Source organism: Saccostrea cucullata, unplaced genomic scaffold (genome assembly GCF_032062105.1).
Source record: "Saccostrea cucullata isolate Sc308-1 unplaced genomic scaffold, CSIRO_AGI_Scuc_v1 ctg898, whole genome shotgun sequence".
Lineage (NCBI taxonomy): Eukaryota > Metazoa > Mollusca > Bivalvia > Ostreida > Ostreidae > Saccostrea > Saccostrea cuccullata.
Window position 1 is genome coordinate 544,724 of NW_026935768.1, and position 19,455 is coordinate 564,178.

General features: G+C 34.8%; 1 protein-coding gene across 1 annotated transcript; it reads left to right on the forward strand.

Annotated features, from left to right (window-relative positions):
* The first annotated feature begins 16,790 nt into the window (after positions 1-16,790).
* LOC134243709 (uncharacterized) lies at positions 16,791-19,417 on the forward strand. The gene is made up of 3 exons (XM_062725941.1): positions 16,791-17,265; positions 17,370-17,482; positions 17,729-19,417. Exons 1-3 carry the CDS (start codon positions 16,798-16,800, stop codon positions 19,365-19,367), a joined length of 2,220 nt encoding a protein of 739 aa, XP_062581925.1. The 5' UTR covers positions 16,791-16,797; the 3' UTR covers positions 19,368-19,417.
* Positions 19,418-19,455: the final 38 nt, after the last annotated feature.

A 19,455-nucleotide genomic window follows, 5' to 3' on the forward strand; every position in this document is an offset into this window, starting at 1 on the left:
TCAACTTATTTGTCAATAATTTACCTCGTTTAAGGAACTGTTCATACGTAGAGCACGCTCTTGCTTATTGAATTAACTGAGATATATAAACGGTATGCAGGTGATGAAGGTATTATATTGCTGCATAAGTAATGGAAGTTGACGATAGAAAAGTTAAAGTCATCACTTTTATCATAGAACTTGGTTGTTAGATTACCTTTAAAGGTAAAATATCCAAATATGAAACAGATGTGTCAGACTCTATGGTATCTTTTATCTCAAGCTCACCAGGATATGTCGTATCGACATAAGAATGGAAATTACCATTGTTAATTGACAATACATCGTCCATATGACTAAACGTTGAGTTGGAGGCCACAGCAAGTGTTTTCTTCTTTTAACGTATAAGATTTTGCACAAATTCTACTTCATACAAATACAAAAATAGGTCTGCTAATCACGGAGCACAATTGGAACACATGGAAATTCCAACAGATTGTTGGAAGACCTGGTCTCCAAAAACCACATAGATATTGTCAATCAGAAACTCAAGCATCTTTTTGATGTCAACTTCAGAGTACAGAGTAGGAAACAGAATGTGTTTTAACAAAATAATTTTGCAAATGACCAATGACCAGGTAAGTAAATTTACGAGTTCTATTTTTATTGAAAAAAACCCACCTGTTAATGATATCAAAAAGCCTGGACTTTAATTTATCGTGGGCAAAGGTGAAAAATCGTAAGTTTTTAAGCTGTTGATTTTGGTAAAATCTTGTGATTTCAAATTGTCCGAAAGTTTTTTTGGGAAATTTTGAGTATTCACATTTGATTCACACCACTTATTGAATGTATTGTTGCACAGGACTCTTGAAGTTTTTCCTTCACTACTGTCAGTATCTTAGAGAGGAGTCAAGAAAGAGGCTTGGGTGAACATTTACTGGAACCCGCAATGTATCTTTGTTTGTAAAGATTAATTCTTATGAAGTTTCGGAATCCAATATACGTGTATATATATATATGCTAGTTCAAAATCATTTTGGTTTTTTGGAATATTAAAAATATTCAAAACTGACATTACGATTTTGAAGAATTTCCTCCTTAGAAAGGGAACTATAAGTATAAGTTGGATTACCATTTGTAGAATTAAATCCAAGTTCTTCTAAAATACAATTTATATAATGAGCCTTACAAACAAAGACAATGTTGTTATCTGCTTTGTCAGCAGGGACTAATACGTACTGATCATGTAATCTATCTAGCTCTTTTTTTTCACTTCTGGGTTATTGAATACAGAAGAATAGATGGTTTTCACATTGCCCCTGAATCTTTAAATACGCGATTTTTATCATGGATCTGATATATTTAATCAATTCTGACAAAGTGTCAACGTCTTTTTTTCATTGCCTGACGAAATCTTCAACGGAATCCATAATATTTATGAAATTCCGACGCCAGTTGAAGAATCGGGGTTCCCTATATTTAGGCCCTTTTACAATAAGTCATCTAGGTCCTCATTATTATCTATATTTTTGTCACCTGTAATAGCGTGTCCAGCGGGACTATAGTTATAGGGTGAAGAAAAACATGAACACGATGAAGGATTGTTTTCAGATTCAGATATATCGACAACGTATTGTCAATTAACAATGGTTATTTCCATTTTCATTTCGATACGATATATCCCTGTGAGCTTGAGATAAAAGATACCACAGAGTCTGACGTATCTGCTTCATATTTGGATATTGTACTAAATAATTTTAAATACAGATACTTTGATATCATCGACAGCTGCTTTTTCAATAAAAATGGAACTAGTTATATTTACTTACCTGGTCATTGGTCATTTGCAAAATTATCTTGCTAAAAACATTCTGATTGTACACACTTGTACTCTGAAGTTGCTTGAGTTTCCAATTGACATATTAATGTGGTGTTTGGAAATTAGGTCTCCCAACGATCTATTAGAATTCCCATGGGTACCAATTGCGCGCGTTATTAGAAGACCGATTTTTGTATTCATATGAAGCAGAGTTTGTCCAAAATCTTATACATAAAAAGAATTAACGTCTCCATATGAGTAATAAATTCTCGAGATGGATGTTAAACAACACATACAATCAATCAATCATCGATACGATATATTCCATGAGCTTGAAATAAAATATACCACAGGGTCTGACACATCTATTCCATATTTAGATTTTTGACTTGATAAACCTGATGACTAACTTTTCAATCGTCAACTTTCCTAGCTTACTTATCCGGCAATTTAACTGTACCACATGTATACGGAGTTTACACCTCTCAGTTGATTCGATACGTACGAGAATGCTCTACGTATGAGTATTTTTTAAAACAATTATTGACAGACAAATTGTTGAAATAAGAATAACAGCAGTCCCGTTTAAAGTCGTCATTTCGTCATTTCGTAAGTTCTATGATTGATACACAATTAATGATCTTGTCAGCAAATACAATTTATTATCAAGTCAAATGCTGACTGACGTTTTCATACTTATTGTACGTTAGACCATTATATACACACTAAATTTCATGAGGCAAATTAAGTATGGTTCCTTTAGATCTATCATTTTCCGCTTTTAGATTTGGAATGGTACCACCAAGTAGCTATAGTGTATTTGGGTGCAGACATAGTTCAAGCAAATGTAATTATCCGCCATCTCTGAGCACTCTTACAGATGACTGGCTTAACTAAAAGGGCCAGTTAGATCATCTTATCGTTGTCATGTAATAATTATATTGTTTTGAAATGATAATTCCGTCGTTGAAATAATAATTCCTTGTCAAAGTTTAGAATTTATTCAAGTCCAAAAGTACAAAATCAAAATTAAATTTTTACACAAAGTTTCCTAAAGTGAGAGTGAATTACAAACAAACTCACGCACGTCTCATCTTTGACAACTCCTCCCACATTTCATAAATGAACCAATGAAACAAGTTTAAAGTCAGTAGTATTGTATACTGTTTAACGTCCCTCTCCAGAATATTTCACTGATATGGAGACGTCACCATTGCCGGTGAAGGGCTGCAAATTTAGGCCTATGCTCGGCACTTGCGGCCTTTGAGCAGGGAGGGATCTTTATCGTGCCACACCTGCTGTGACACGGGGCCTCGGTTTATACGGTCTCATCCGAAGGACCGCCCCATTTAGTCGCCTTTTACGACAAGCAAGGGGATACTGAGGACCTATTCTAACCCGGATCCCCACGGGGATAAAGACAGTAGTAAATTTAGGGGAAAGCTCAATGGCATTAATTTATAACACAGGAAACAATTTGAGAAAGCATTACAAATTCAAAGAAACACCAGTCTAAGATCTGACCATAAACCTGATAACAATTATGAGCTAATAGCATCGATACCGTGGGATGGAGAGAGAGATGTCAAGTTTGAGAAATTACAAACACGTGCAGCAGTGCTCTTTCTGAAAATCAAATAAAACAATTAATTTTCAATTACAAAATCCCAGTACATCAATTATAATATTTAATTAATACCTAAATCATAAGTACATCTAAGAAACTAACAAATTGTCTTTATCAAAAATATACATTTATATGCATGTATATAACAGTCATTCTCTCATTCAGCATTGTGAGATAAGTTTAATTTCGCCTATTGTCTTCCATTACTTGTTTGGTTGTTTGTTTTTAACGCTTTTCTTGGCTTTTTTTTTTTTTGCTCAAATGGACGTCATGCACTTCTTGTCGGTTGAAAACTGCAAATTTATGCCTATGCTTGGTACTCAGCATTATTGAGCAGTGAGGGATCTTTTTTGTGCCAATACCTACTGCAACACGGGGCCTCGGTTTATACGGTCTCATCCGAAGGACTGGTCTCCACGTCCCGCAGTGAACACTGGAACAGACACTCCAACCAATGCTGCACGCGGGCGACTGGAAAGGGGGCTTTACCTAGGGATATAATTATCTCTCTCGGATTGGGACTGTAGAGGCACTTGTTTCATCAAGGAATTCTCTGGGTATAGACATATGTCAAACATTTTGTCTCCTCCAGACAATTAAAAAAATCTGCAATTGGAAGGGAGAGGAACTAATAAACTTAAAGTATTTGATCAGCTTCTAAAGTGGACTGCAGGCTTAATAGACCTACATTTATCATGGGGAATAGTTGTATAAAGTTTTAAAAAGTCGTGCGTTTTGATGTTATTGATTTTGGTAAAAAATTGTAATTTTAAATTTTCTAAAAGTTCTTTCAAGTATTTATTAGTATCTACATCTGATTTACACCACTTCTCAAATATTTTGTAGCATATTACTCTCAACGTTTTCCTTCACTGCTGTTAATATTTTAGTGAAGAGTAAATTCAGGCTTGGTTGAACATTTACTGGAACTCGCTATGTATCTTCGTTTGTAAGGATTTTTACAAAGTTTCGGATTCCAGTAATGATATGGTAATTCAAATTCATTTTTTTTGTTCTTTGGATGATAATAATATTCAGAACTGATTTGGTCTTGTAAAATTTTCTACTTATGAAGTTGTGGCTAAAAGTTGCATGAATGACGACTTAAAGAATTAAATCTAACTACCTCTAAAAACAATGAAAACTATAGGTACTACGAGCACAGAGCTCACTGAATGATACCCCCGCCTCTAGTATGGATACAATGGCAAAGTCCATGTTTTGTTCTTGGAGACCCGAAATAAATGTCAGATCAACAATTAAAATAAAATTTAAGGTGCACAATGACAATATGCAGTTAAGAATCTGTGAAATTGCCATTAAATTTTATTCATGTCATAGAAATGGTTGCGCATCGGAGATGGATATCCGTCTCAATATTATAGAAAAATAGCAGTGTCAATGTTTTGCAATGGGAAACCCGGAATATGCTCTACGTATGAACAATTTCTAAAACGAGGTAAATTATTGACAAACAAGTAATGAACCAAAATTATCAGCAGTTTCGTTTACAGTCATCATTTCGTAAGTTCTATGGTCGATACATTGACCTTGTCAGCAAATACAAATTATCATTGAGCCAAATACTGACTCAATGTTTTTCATACTAATTGTTAGTCTTTTATTTATACACTGAATTGACGACGGATTTTTCCGTTATTTCCTGATCATGACAAGGAGCACACAGCGGGTGTGACGGTCGGCAGGGGTGCTCACTCCTCCATGGCACCTTATCCTAACTCTGATGTTTTTGCTCTGCTCCTATTTCGTATTGTTTTATGGACTTTGATATTGAATACTGTTCGTTATTCCCATATCCTTCATTCGATTCAAAAAGTAAAATAGGAGTATGGCACTATGTAACAAAGAATCTGAAAATCTTATTAAATTTCATTCAGTGGTACATGTAAAAGGGAGTCGCAGATAAGATATTGATACCCCCAAAGTGTAACAGACGGACAGACGGACGCACAGCTAGACGGACAGCCATCCTGATCACTACATTACCTCCTACTTTTTCAGCGGGGGTATAATTAAAGATTCCAAAGAGTCTGAAAACAAATCTGTTTCATACTTGGATATTTTACTGAAAGTTATTTGTAACCTAATAACTAAACTTTATGATAGACATGATGACTTTACCTTGTCTATCGTCAACTTTCTTGACTTACGTAGCCTTCTTTACTTCTGTAGCAATACCCTTAACACTTGCATTTGCGTTTTTGTCTTCCAGTTAATTCAATACGCAAGAAAATGCTTAACGTCTTACTCTAAAACGTGAAAAGCTAACAAGTTGATGAAACAAAAATTCATGTATAAACAATATCGTTTTATAATTAATTTATCTTTTTGCAAGTTCTTTGGTCGATACGATTACCTTTACAGCAATTTAACATATCATTAAGTTAAATTTCACTGACGTGTCTCATACTAATTGTAAGGCAATTATACACCCTGAAATGTCTACGGATTTTCCTGTTTTTAGTCCGATCATGACAAGGAGCACATGGCGGGTCTGACTGGTCAGCAAGAGATGCTTACTCGTTCATGGCACCTGATCCCATCTCTGATGTATTTATCTGTAGTAATTTAAAAGGGGAAATCCTAACATGTTGTTATTCAATAGCAGTTAATTATGCGAATGGCTCATTTCATTACCATAATATGTCTACCCCCATTGATTTCCACCACAAACACCACAAACGTCCAGTACTGCTTTCATCTAACACATTTTTTTTTCAGTCAAGACAGTCGCAGCAGTCACTGGGGGCCCTTATTTGGTTCCATTCAGCTGGTTCCACTGTATCTTCGCATTTAACTTCCAGTACTGACTACAACTTTTATCGGTATTGTTTCCTTTGGGATACTGTTTACGAGTGTAAATACGGACAACGAAGGAGCAAATACTCCGGTAAAGGCTTTTCTCCTTTTTACGATTTTATGCTACAGTCGCGAGGAATATCTCCCGTAAGGATTACATGTAAAGTTATCTAACTTCATTATATCCTCATTTGAGTTTAAATTGCAAGAAGATTTGAAAATTAGTGATTTTATGCGTATAAACAAACAATTATAGTTATTATTTGTGGGGGAAGAGTTTGCAAGAAAAGTGAGAATTAAATTCCTGAAATATATTATAACACACGATTTAACTTGTATTGAAAATGTTTGTTCAATTGAAAAAAAAAACAATCCAGTATTTGTTGGCTGAAGAGACAAGGTAATTCTTGAACAATTATCAGGTAAAACTTGAAAGATGATAAATTATCAAGTCATACTTTACGAAAACAATTTTTAAAAACACCCATATTACAAAACAGTGTGTGGTCTTAATTTATTTTGGAGTGGACTGCGAGGAGTGCTGACTTTTACAGTTGACGGCTTACTTTAAAGGACAATGTACGGAAGCTCTTTTCGATATAAATATTTAGCTCAACATCTAATTCAACGAAAATAACGGGTTATTTCAACACACATATACCCGTAAGTTGTCCTTGAGGAAAACGACAACCACCCTACCCTCAGTTCCCGGCCTTCACATGTTAGTGCCACTTACACCATATCCATGACCACTGAAAAGGTTCTCTTATCTATTGTCAATTCTGTACCTCCGTACATATTAAATCAACGGTAAAAGTCAATACTTCTCACAAAAGTCCAGTCTTATTCACACATCGGTCCACGAATTAAATTCCATACGAAACTGTTAATTTCAAATTATTAAAAACAACCTTAAAGACCAAGGGAAATGGACATTAACTTAAAGTACCACCTCAGTTTAAACATTTAGATTTAAAATCTAGATTTTGCTATTTATTTGGGAGAACTATCCTCGAGGATACCCTACTAATCATCATACTTTATCTTTGTCGGTAAAAGTTGACTGGATTGCAAAGTAACATTTTCATAGATTGTAAGAAAACCTCAATACCCTCAAACTTTTGATATCTTAAGCGCACCTGAGCTGAAATCTCAAGTGAGCATTTCTAATCAAATCTGTTTGTTGTAGGGAGTTTTGGCCACAAAAAAAGATCATACATTCATACAGAAATGATCAAAATCCACGGTGAGTAAAAGAATTATTTATTGGCGTCATAATTTCATAAATAGCATGGATTCTGTGGAAGATTGCTCCAGGCGATGGGCCAGACATGAAGCGTCAAAATGAAATATATCAGATGTATGTTAAAGTCTAGCAATAAGTGATTGAGGATCAGCATGAAAACTAATTACTCAGTATCTTTCAGTGTTTGATATTTCAGAGTGAAAAAAAAAATTGGATAGATCGATTAGACGATCACATGGGTCCCTGATGAAAAAGCAGGTAACAACATTGTCTTTGTTTGTATGGATCTTTATTTAAAATATATTTTACTGGGATAATATTCTACTAGTGGTAATGTTTATATATGTCTGTTTAATGTAATGTTTGTAGTATTTACTTAATTGAATGTCCATGTACATATCATATATCTCCATGTGGAGGAAATAAAGAATGAATGAATGAACGTATATCCATAGTCCCTTTTTAAGGAGGATATTCTTCAAAATCATATGTCAGATATGAATATTTTTAATGCATATTTTCCCAACAACCAAAAAGAATTTGAATTACAATACGTATGTTAGATTCCCAAATTCTTTACAAAATTGGAAAGCATGTTCCAGTAATCGTTCTGCCAAGCTTCTTTATGTACTCTCCACTATAACTATAATATAAACAGAAGTGAAGGAGAAACTTCAGAAATACTGTGTAACAATGTATAGGTATTCGAGAAGTGGTGTAAATAAGATATCATGGATATTTAAAAATTCCTTGTTGGAAAATTTGTTATAATAAATTTATACCAAAGTCAACAACACATACTCAGTAACCTTACAACCTTTTCAACTTTATTTACAAGCATTTCCTACGATTAATTAAAGTCCAGGCTTTTGGACATCATTGACGGCTGCTTTTGCAATAAGCAAAATTGTAAAACTAACCTTGTCATTGATCGTTTGCAAAATCATTTTGTTAAAAATCATATAATTATAGTTGATATTAAAAAGATACTTGAATTTCTGATTGACAAAATCTGTGTGGTTTTTGGACACAAGGTCGTCCAACAATCCATTGGAATTCTCATGGGTATCAATTGAGTCCCGTTATTAGCTGATCTATTTTTGTATTCATATGAAGCAGACTTTGTCCAAAATCGTTAACGTGAAAAAAAAACCCACTTGCTGTGGCCTTCAACTCGACATTTAGATATATGTATATCGACGAAGTTCTGTCAATTTAGGACATACACAATGTACTTTGAATTTTATTTTCTTTTTTCCTGGGGTTGAAGAGTTCCAATATTTAAAGGAACTGTGTGCTACCTTTCAATGTCTATTTATGCAGTTGTATATGTTTTTTAAAAACAAGTTTGGATGTAAGATATTGAAAGACAAGTTTATGAAAAAAGAATACCACCAGTACCCTTTAAAGTAATCTTTTTGTAAGTTCCATTTTCGATACAATGATCTTGTCTGCAAAATTCTATCATTAAATCAAATGATGACATGACGTTTTTCATACTAATTGTTAGATCATTATTCAAACATGGAATTTTCGACAGATTTTTCCGTTATTTCCCGATCACGACAAGAATCACACGGCGGGTGTGACCGGTCAGCAGGGGATGCTTACTCCTCCATGGCACCTGATCTCATCTCCGATGTTTTAGAGGTCCGTGTTTGTTCTCTGCTCCTGATTTGTATTGTTTAGTGGACTTTTGAGCTCGTACACTATATGTTTACTTTCTCCATATATTTCATGAAAACATCCTCATTGAGTAAATCACACCCTTCTTTCCACGGGGAATCATTTGCTCTCTAATATATTTAATCTTTTCATACTTTTTCTAGCCACCGTCTCAGGTAAGCAACATGGCTCATGGATCTCCTATTCCCTGTAATTAAGATCAGGCTGGCGATTTGGCCTACGTGCTTCTTGTTTTTAATTTGATTGAATCAGTTGAACTTCAATAGGTCAACATTACCCTAATGTAATTATGTTAAATATCTCATTACAAAGGTACTTGTCCTTTCAAACCATTATCTCAATGTTGAGGGGGGAAGGGGGTTTATAACGGTATGATGTCACATCCGATGGTTCTACCAACGATTTTTATAAAATAATAAAATCGAAATTTCTTTAATATCTTGCAATTTTTTAAAATCAGTGTAACAATTAAATAGAAATTCGATTATTCAATTGAAAAAAAAATCCACCCACCTTTTGTTTGCTGGAGAGACGAGATGATTCTTGAACAATTATCAGGTTAAAGCTTGAAAGATGTAAATTATCTAGTCGTACCTTTAGAAAACAATTAAAAAAATAACCATATTACAAAACAGTCTGTGGACTTAATTTATTTTGTACTAATCGATTTGTTATTCACAAATTGGCACACGAATGAAATTCCATACAAAACTGTTAATTGCAAATTATTAAAAACAACCTTTAAGTCCACCGGAAAAAAGGACAACTTAAGGTCAGACGAGACGTTCCTCAAAATTTGTTTTGTATATCTTCGTAATGTATGAAAAATATTCAAAATTTTAATAACATTTTGATTTCTAAACCAGTTTCTAAACGTTTTTAAAAAATCCAAACACTTAAATATTTGAAATTAGAAAATTATGTTTCTTCCTCAAAGGATTATACAAGAAAAACTATCGCTGATATCTTGCAGAAATGCCTGGTAAGGTACCTCAATTTTTTGTGAGTAAATATGTTTAAGTAGCAATACTTCAATGACAAACTCTTAGAAAAATTTATCTATTATTAAGGAACGTCTCGTCTGTCCTTAAAATACCACCTCAGTTTAAACATTTAGATTTAAAATCTTCTAGATTTTGCTATTGTTTGGGAGAATTATTAGACGAACGCTACCCCAATAACCATCATGCTTTATCTTTGCAAAGCAAAACTAAAAGGTACTTTGAGCAATGAGCTCAATAAACGATACCCCCACACAGAGGGACAGATGGACTGAAGTACAGACAAGCCGATTACTACATACTCTCCCGCTATTCAACCGAGGGGAGTATAATAACATTTTCATATATGGTAAGAAAATCTGAAAACTCTAGAACTTTTGATATTTTGAGCTCACCTGAGCCGAAATTTTAAGAGAACATTCCTAATCGAATTTGTTAGTTGTAGGCAGGTTTGGCCACAAAAGACCATACATTCATGAAAATCTTCTAAATCCACGATAAATTAAAAAAAAATATTTACTGGCGTCATAATTTGATATATATCATGGATTCTGTGAAAGATTACAGCAAGAGATGGGCGATGCATGAAAAAGAAGACATTAAAACGTCAATTAGTATGGAAAAACGTTAGTCAGCATTTGATTCAATGTTAAATTGTATTTGCTGACAAGGTCATTGTGTCGTCCGTAGAACCTCAGAAGACTTGAATTAATCTTGTTTCATCAACTTGTTTGTAGAAATCATTCATATATATGTAGAGCATGCTCTTGCGTATCGAATCAGCTGTGAGATAACCCCGTATACGTGATGAAGGTAGTAAGGGGAATTGATGATTAAAAAGTTTTATCATCATGTTTATCACAAAGCTTGCGTATTAGATTACCATTAATGTATTTTCCAGTTAAAGGGTTCAAATATGAAAAAGAAGTGTTAGACTCTGTGGTATCTTTTATTTCACTCTCATTGGGATATCATATTGATATTAATTCGATCGAAATAACCATTGTAATTAATTCTTCTTTTCACGTATAAGATTTTGAACAATTTTTTTTTTCACATGAATGCATGAACAAAAATAAGTCTGTTAATAACGGGATGCAGTTGGTATATTTTGGGATTCCTATAGCTTGTTGAAAAACCTTGATCTCCAAAACCACATAGACTTTGTCAATCACAAACTCAAGCATCTTTTTAACACACCTACAGAGTACTTGTGTGTACAATCAAATGATTTTTTTAACAAACTAATTTTGCAAATGACCAAATGATATTTGGTAAATAAATGTGCGCGATTCATTTTTAAAAAAGCAGCTGTCAGTGATATCAAAATGCCTGGGTTTTAATTTATTGGGGAATGATTGAAATAAAATGAAAATTTCGTTAAACAATATTTAAATTACCTTCTCACTCAACTTCGCATTGTTACAGCGTGTCATTTATTTGAACGGAAAAGAATGCGAATTTAAAAAAATATTCTTTCTTTCTTTATGTATTATTGAAAAAGCAGTTGGCAACAAACGTCCCGTTTTTATTAGTGATTTCTCATTTCCAAAGTGCTCTTTGGAGCTTTTCCAGTATCCACATCTGTTTTACACCTCTTCTCAGATATATTGTTGCACAGTACCCATGAATTTTCTCTGCCAATGCTGTTAATATTTCATGAGTAAAGAAATATGAGACTTGGTAACTTAATAACTGTAACCCGCTTGATCACTGGGCAAGAAAAGCTTAAACTTGTGTGATTGAAAGCTTCCTCAGAAGTGTTAAGTTAATGTATTTCATTTCATGACCCTCGGAGTTAATGCTGAAATAAATAAGAAATTTATTATTGTGCTCATGGAAATAGCTAATATGTAATAATAGCTAATATGTAATTATGTAGTAGCTAACTGAGGTGGGTATATGGTGCAGCCAGAGTAGAGATTTTATAAACGGAAAATTTTAAAACTCTTTTCTGAAATCAAAGGCATAATGAATCGTATAAATATGACGATTCCTCTGGTACTGTACATAAATTCAACTATCAACTAAAAATACGCCCAAAGAAATATCTCCTTCTTTCCATCGTAAACTTTCCTTATCTATCAACTTTTTGTTATGTAGTAATAATGTTCCTAAATGATTCGGCACGAAAGACCTTGCTCTGAATTCATGATTTTGTCCCCTGATTTCACTGAAAGTGGGGGATACATGTATTAATTTGAGTCTGTCTGACCGTCCGTATTTCTGTCTGTCTTTAACGCTTTCGTTTCCGCGCGATATCTCGAGAATCCTTTGAGCTGTTGCAATGAAATTTTACATAACAACTCCCTGTGGCCTAAGAAAGACCAATATCGATTTTGAGGTCAAACAGTCAAAATTCAAGGTCGTAAATTTTTAACATTCCGTCTGTGTGTAACACTCTTGTTTCCGGGCGATATTTCAAGAAGATTTTGAGCTTTTGCAATGACATGATTTTATATACCAAAAACTCCCTAGGGCCTCCCTCACCCCTCTCAAAGTGTCCCATCTCCTTTGTTTAATTAGTATTTTTATTATATTAAATATCACTATTTTTAACGCAGGGGCATGTGCAGAGTTATTGTGTATAATACAGGTTTGTCGATTTCCATACTAATTCATAGGCCATTACTAGTATTTACATCTTGAATTATCTACTAATTTTCCCGTTTTGGGTAATGAGCACAAGGCGGTCGTGTCTCTTCGGCATGGGATGCTTATGCCTTCATGGCATCTGACCCGTGCACCTCTAATATATAAGAGGTCCATGTTTGCTATGCTCCAAATCTGTATTGTTTAAACTGAGTTTCAGTACTGTCCATTATCTCCGGATTTTATTTTATCCTAAAGTCAACGGGGTTCTTCATCTATGTCATCAGCACATACGGCTAATGGTGGCTGTAATCGGTCAACAAGGGATATTTACCCCTTCGAGGCACCTGATCCCATCTCTGATGTTCCCATTGGTTCTCGCTTTTACTCTGTTTACGCTATGTTCACTCAATTAATAAAAATGATTTACTTTCGTTATGATCAACTATCACAGAAAAAAAACCCATGTAGCAAACATGTAGCTTTCTCTCAATAGTAGCACCATTCAATGTTTTCTAAACACGGCAAAATCGGCTTAAATACTTTACGCTCATTCAATGTTTATTTCTACACAATTAACCTTACAAAATGCTTCAATAATAAAACATTTTGTTCTAAGCGACGTGTACATGTATATGCTTAGAAACCCTCGTTTCAATGCTCAGATTGAAGCTCTATTTAAGAAATATGGATAGTTAGTTAATATCGTGAATTATTTGCTAAGGGAAAGAAGAAGAAAAAAAAAACAATTCATCGTAACATTTTATTTTTTAAAACGTAGTGTTAAAACCGTTTTGCAAATTAATGGCTTGATGAAGTTTTTATTAATGAATTTCTTCAAAAGTTTATACTTATACATGTACATATCTGTTAGAATCAGGACACCAGGTACATTTATTTATTTTTCACGGACAAGCTTTTGATCTTCATTATCTATATAAGGAAAAACGTGCAGACTTATATTTACACATTTGGATCCCAGCTGTGGCCTACATTCACACTTATTCTAAAAAAACATTGGAGATTATTACGAATTCGTGACAAATTAATGTGCGAAAAGATCAATTCTTGAACTTTAAATGTAGAAAGATAATTGACTGTCATTGTCCACGTGGCGCAGTGGAGATGAAACGTTTGACATAAAGTTGCAGATTATCCCAACGTTGCGGTTCGACTGCCACTATTGAAATTCACTGCGGGACGCAGATATCAATCTTTCGTGTGAGACCATATAAGCCGAGGTCTCTGATCGCAGAAGTTGTTGCCGCGAATTCATTCACTGCTTGAACATTGTTGCAAGTGCTGATGGAGTACTGGTCTTGAAGAGTACTCAGTAGGCTTTCCCCTCTTTCTACACTGAAAACAGGCTCTAGACACAGGCACTTGTTCGGGAAATAAGTTTTTAACCCGTATTATACTAGTAATAATAACAGTGTTATTATTATACTATGGACTAAAAATTTATTTCCGAAACAAGTGCCTGTGGCTCTAGAGTAGATCCCCCCCCTGGAAAACTAGCTCTGGAATAGGATTTATCCCACTGAAAAATGATTCTAGAGCAGGATTTCTCCTACGAAAATCCCACACCAGATTTAATTTTCCAGGGGGAAATTCTACTCTGTGTACTGGCTATAGAATGCAATTTCCCCCAGAGGCAGTTTTCCCCCATGATATATCAAAGCTGTTCTATGTATGAGGGGCAAAGGAGCTTGCATACCGGTATTGTTATAAGTGTTCTTTTCTCAAAATGACTGTTTTGAAACATACGAAGCATGAGAAATATTTTTAATTAAATTTTTCTCAGTAATCGACAAGCTAAGTTTTTAAAGCATTAAAATGTTCTTCTTTTCACCTGGTTAAACTTATTGCTGAAAAAAAAAACACATTTAAAGAATTGTAGTCCCCCGCTTTCGGTATAAGTGGATGGAATTCCATTATCTGTAAAACATTGTGTCATATAATGAAAGCCAACAACATGTCTTTCAAACATAATCTCCAAATTCTCTTTTGAAAATTAGGTCAAACATGAAGATCAAAGTCAAGGGATCAAAATCATAGCATGCTCGAAAACATCTTGAAAAGTTACAAGTAATATGACAGCCCTATCTCTTTTTAAATCAAAATTAAGTTATGAGGAAAGATAACTTTTTTGAATTTTAAGTCAAATTTCAAGTCAAGGTTACAGGGTTAAAATCATAGTTTATTTAGAAATGCCTTTTAGCAGGTTATGTACATGTGCTCTATAAATTATGAAGACCCTAATCTTTTCTCATTTTAATTAAAGTAATTATTATTATTTTTTTTTTTTTGAAAAGTGGATCAAACTTCAAGGTCAAGATTTCGGGGTCAAAAACCATTTTATATTCGAAGTGAATGTACATCTGAGATGTACTCTCTTTTCATCCAGGAGTTATGACCAGGGATAAAGATTTTGAGAAGGACGGACAGACTGATAGACGGACAAGCTGGCAGACAGACGATCGAGGTTCTCGAATGCGTGAACAATAAGGGAGTTTTCAGATTTGTGAATCTTTCAACATACTTCTCGGATATCAGATCGAGTGTCTATTATAATTTTTTTTGGGGGGGGGGGGTAAATGGAGCATTCATATCTATTTTTGTCCATTAAGTGCAATATATTGAGAAAACGAACAATATTCAAGCTCAAAAGACCATAAAACAATACAAAATGGAAGCGGAACAACAACGGACCTCGAAAACATCAGAGGTAGGATCAGGTGCCATGGAGGAGTGAGCAACTCCTGCCAACCGGTCACACCCGCCGTGTGTTCCTTGTCATGATCGGGAAATAACGGAAAAAATATCCGTCGTCAATTCAGTGTATAAATAATGGCCTAACAATTATTATGAAAAATATCAGTCATGCATTTGATTCAATGATACATTGTATTTGCTATCAAGGTCATTGCATCCACCATAAAACTTGATTTTAAACGAGACTGCATTTACTAGTACTCTTGTTCCGTCATCTTGTTTGTCTTTAATTTAATTCGTTTTAGAAATTGTACGTACGTAGAGCACGCTCTTGTGTATCGAATTACTGGTAATTGAGAGATAGAACCCAGTATGCAGGTGATGGCGGTATATTGCTATATATGTATAGGAGAAGTTGACATTTGAGAAGATAAAGTCATCACGTTTTTCATAACGCTTGCTTTGGTTGTTAGATTACCATTAATGTATATTTCAAAGAAAATATCCAAATATGAAACAGATGTGTCAGTCTCTGTGATATTTTTTATCTCAAGTTCATCAGGATATATCGTGTCGACATAAGAATGGAAATAACCATTATTAATTGTTGACAATACGCCGTCGATACATATCTAAATGTCGGTATAGGTCTGCTTATAACAGGGTGCAATTGGTACCCATGGGATTTCCAATAGATTGTTGAAACCCAGTGTCAAAACACCAAATAGATATTGTCAATCAGAAACTCAAGCATCCTTTTGATATCAACTTCAGAATTATTTGTACATTCAAAAGTTTTTAACAAATTACTTTAGTAATTTTGCAAATGACCAATGACAAGGTAAGTAAATTTACGAGTCTTTATAGGATATATTTTCCTCGATGTTTGTTCACCTTTGCTGTACATTAATGTATACATGTATTTATAAAAAAAAATGTACTACTAACTAAACATATTATTGCCAATCAATGCAAAATAAACGCTATGTTAATCTAAATGCAATATACTTTTTCATGTCCTATGAAATGGACCACAGCAAATTATGTTCAGTGAAATCATGCGAGTATTATTCCCTTAAAACAATTTTTTGCACGACTACTCCTTGGTTGGTATCTCCATACTATTCACAGTCTTTAGAGGACTGTCTTGGATACACATTTGAAGGCAAGTATTCCCTCTAATGTAAAGTAATTTGAAAAAAATAAATTTCCAATGTTAAAACCTTCAATATTTATTATAAGTAGAGAATCACTTCGATGATTTTAAATTAAATAAATCTTATGCTTAGTAGATAAATGAAAAACACTCTTAATGATGACAGTGGGGATATGGATTCACCAGATAGCATTTATCCTCTGTGTGCTATCAAACTGCACCTGTCTCGTGTATGAGGAGAGTATCCCCAAATTACTACAGCACTGCTTAAAACAGACAAGCCATGTTAAGGGCAACGTAAAAAGAGACACTGCAGAGGCCATACATTACTTGTGTACAAAAGAATATATCTTCAAAACACCCGAAGAAAGATGGCATCCAGATCTTGATCACGTGGTTAATACGAATACTTTGCGTGAATTTGCCGTGCTTTTCAAGGAACTAGATGTAGAAGAAAACGATAGCCACAGAGTGCATTACAAGTACTCTAGTATTAAAAAACATTTTATAAGGGTCAAACGAAAGGAACCAATCGTACGAAAGGAATACAGACAGCTGACGAAAAAGCAGAGGACAAAATTTCACAAAGCTCTGCAAGCTATGAAGGCTGACACGAGTGACCCTGTAAGGACACTATTTTGTGAATACATGTACTTCTTTTACTTGGAAAGATTAATCTTCTTTTCAAAAAATGTTTTTCTAAGTTTATTTAAAGCTTTACATTACAGAAAAGGCAGCCAAACGTTTATGATTGGTTTTGTAACCTTCATCCTAACAAAGTTGCCCCGAACGCTCACTATGGTCCAGCCTTTCTGGGTTTTCATCGAATTATGCTGTATCTGTACGTATTCATGTTAAATTTAGCTCCTATGGTAAGTGCTCGATTGTTTTATTTTATATATAAAAAAAGTTAAATATGGTTTGCAAAAATTAAGCTAGGGTAATTTAGTTTTAAACTTTCTCAAAAATGTTCTAGATGAAATGAGATTAAGAATATTTTATGAAGAAAATTACTGGTATATTGTAGAATGATAAAACGCTGTCAGTAAAGTTGAGAAGATGTGTAATGCAAACATTCTTTTTTCAGATTCGAAGAAAAACTGAGATCTTATGATCCCGACGTGTCTCTTCCATTTTGGGATTCAACGTATGAGAGCATTCTGGACACGCCCACCGCCAGTGTTATTTTTACGGAAGATTTTATGGGCTCAGGCACAGGGACAGTGGTGGACGGTCCTTTCAAGAACTGGAAGCATGACACCGCAGGTGTTCTTATAAGAAACATTGGAAACAGTGGTCAGCTATTTGAGAGAGAAAAACTAGACAAAATCATGATGAAGACTTACATATCAGAAATAACCCAACCTGACGCCGAGTTTGATGTAAATCTGGAAGCCATGCACGGTCAAGTACATGCTTGGATTGGAGGTTCCATGGATAATCTGGACTATTCTCCTTCAGAGCCTCTTTTCTATATGCACCACTGTTATGTAGATGCATTGTGGGAAAAATTCAGGGATAACCAGGTAAAACGTGGTGTGGATCCAACGTCCTACCCCGAAGTTACGGGTGGCCATGCCCCAGATAAGCCAATGAAACCATTCTATCTAAAAATAAAAAATGGAAAGAAAATTTACTTGAAAAACAAAGTTGGGTATGCTTTGAAATGGTCCCAGTTAGTGCAATACCAGTATCCAAAGAGAAACTGTAAGACTAATGCTGACTGTGCTTCAGATGTTATGGTCTGTAGGGAAGAGCAGTGTATGACTATGACTGCACACGAATACGAGGTTTCAAAGAAACCAAAACCCAGGCCCAGAATACTAAAAGCGGCGGCCGCTTTTCCGATCCCAACAGAACCCCCAAAGCAGGATGAGGATTTTTTGATGGGTTGGAACAGTTGGTTTGGCTGGAGGAAGAAAAGAAGTGTTAGTCATATTCACAAACATTTTCAGTATCCCTATAAATATATTACCAGTCAGCATAACAATATACGAAGGTATCTTCGAAGGTATCACAGTCGCAAAAACTCAGCAACTGCAGTGAAATACAAGTATTCTGATGAAAAAACGTCTCCTATATACCACTCATTTCAGAATACATTTACCATAGATGGTGTGGAGGATACTTCCCAGTGGGCGTACATTCCCATCATTGTGTACTACAGAAGACCAGTCGAGGTTCAATATGATGCCCATCCAATAAAACACGGGAAGCCTGTTATGAATAAAGATGTATTTAACGAATATCATGACGCTAAATATATTACTCATAAAGTAGGAAACCCTGCAAGAAATCCAAAATGCATACATATTGGTTCAGGTGCCACCAAAATATATGTTAAAGCTTCTGGTATCAACTACAACGGATTTTACACCGACTACGCACTTGTTGACGAGCGACAGCCCTTGTCCTCTTCATTGACGGAGGTGGGCGTGAGAAAGCCAGTCGGCAAAACTCTCTCAAAAGTTTACATCTCGGCCCACGATCCATGTGGACGAAGTTGCAAACCTCGCTGTCTTGTAGCAGGATCGAATCCAGCACGTTATAAAAAATGCACCGGGACTCTGGGTGTCACGAACAGCGGACCTCTCATGTATAGTTCAGATGTCGGCGATGCTCATCTGAACACTTATGACTTCTCCACTCTCCCGCCAACTCTGTCCAGTAAGAAGGTCTTTCTTGTTTTTTATTGTGACCAAACCGAAGTTTGGCCTTGGGATTGAGCGGAAAGTATTTATTGTAAAGGAATCATACTGATTCAAATTGAGGACATTAAAAGGGTTGAATAAAAAAAATATTTCAAATGTTATT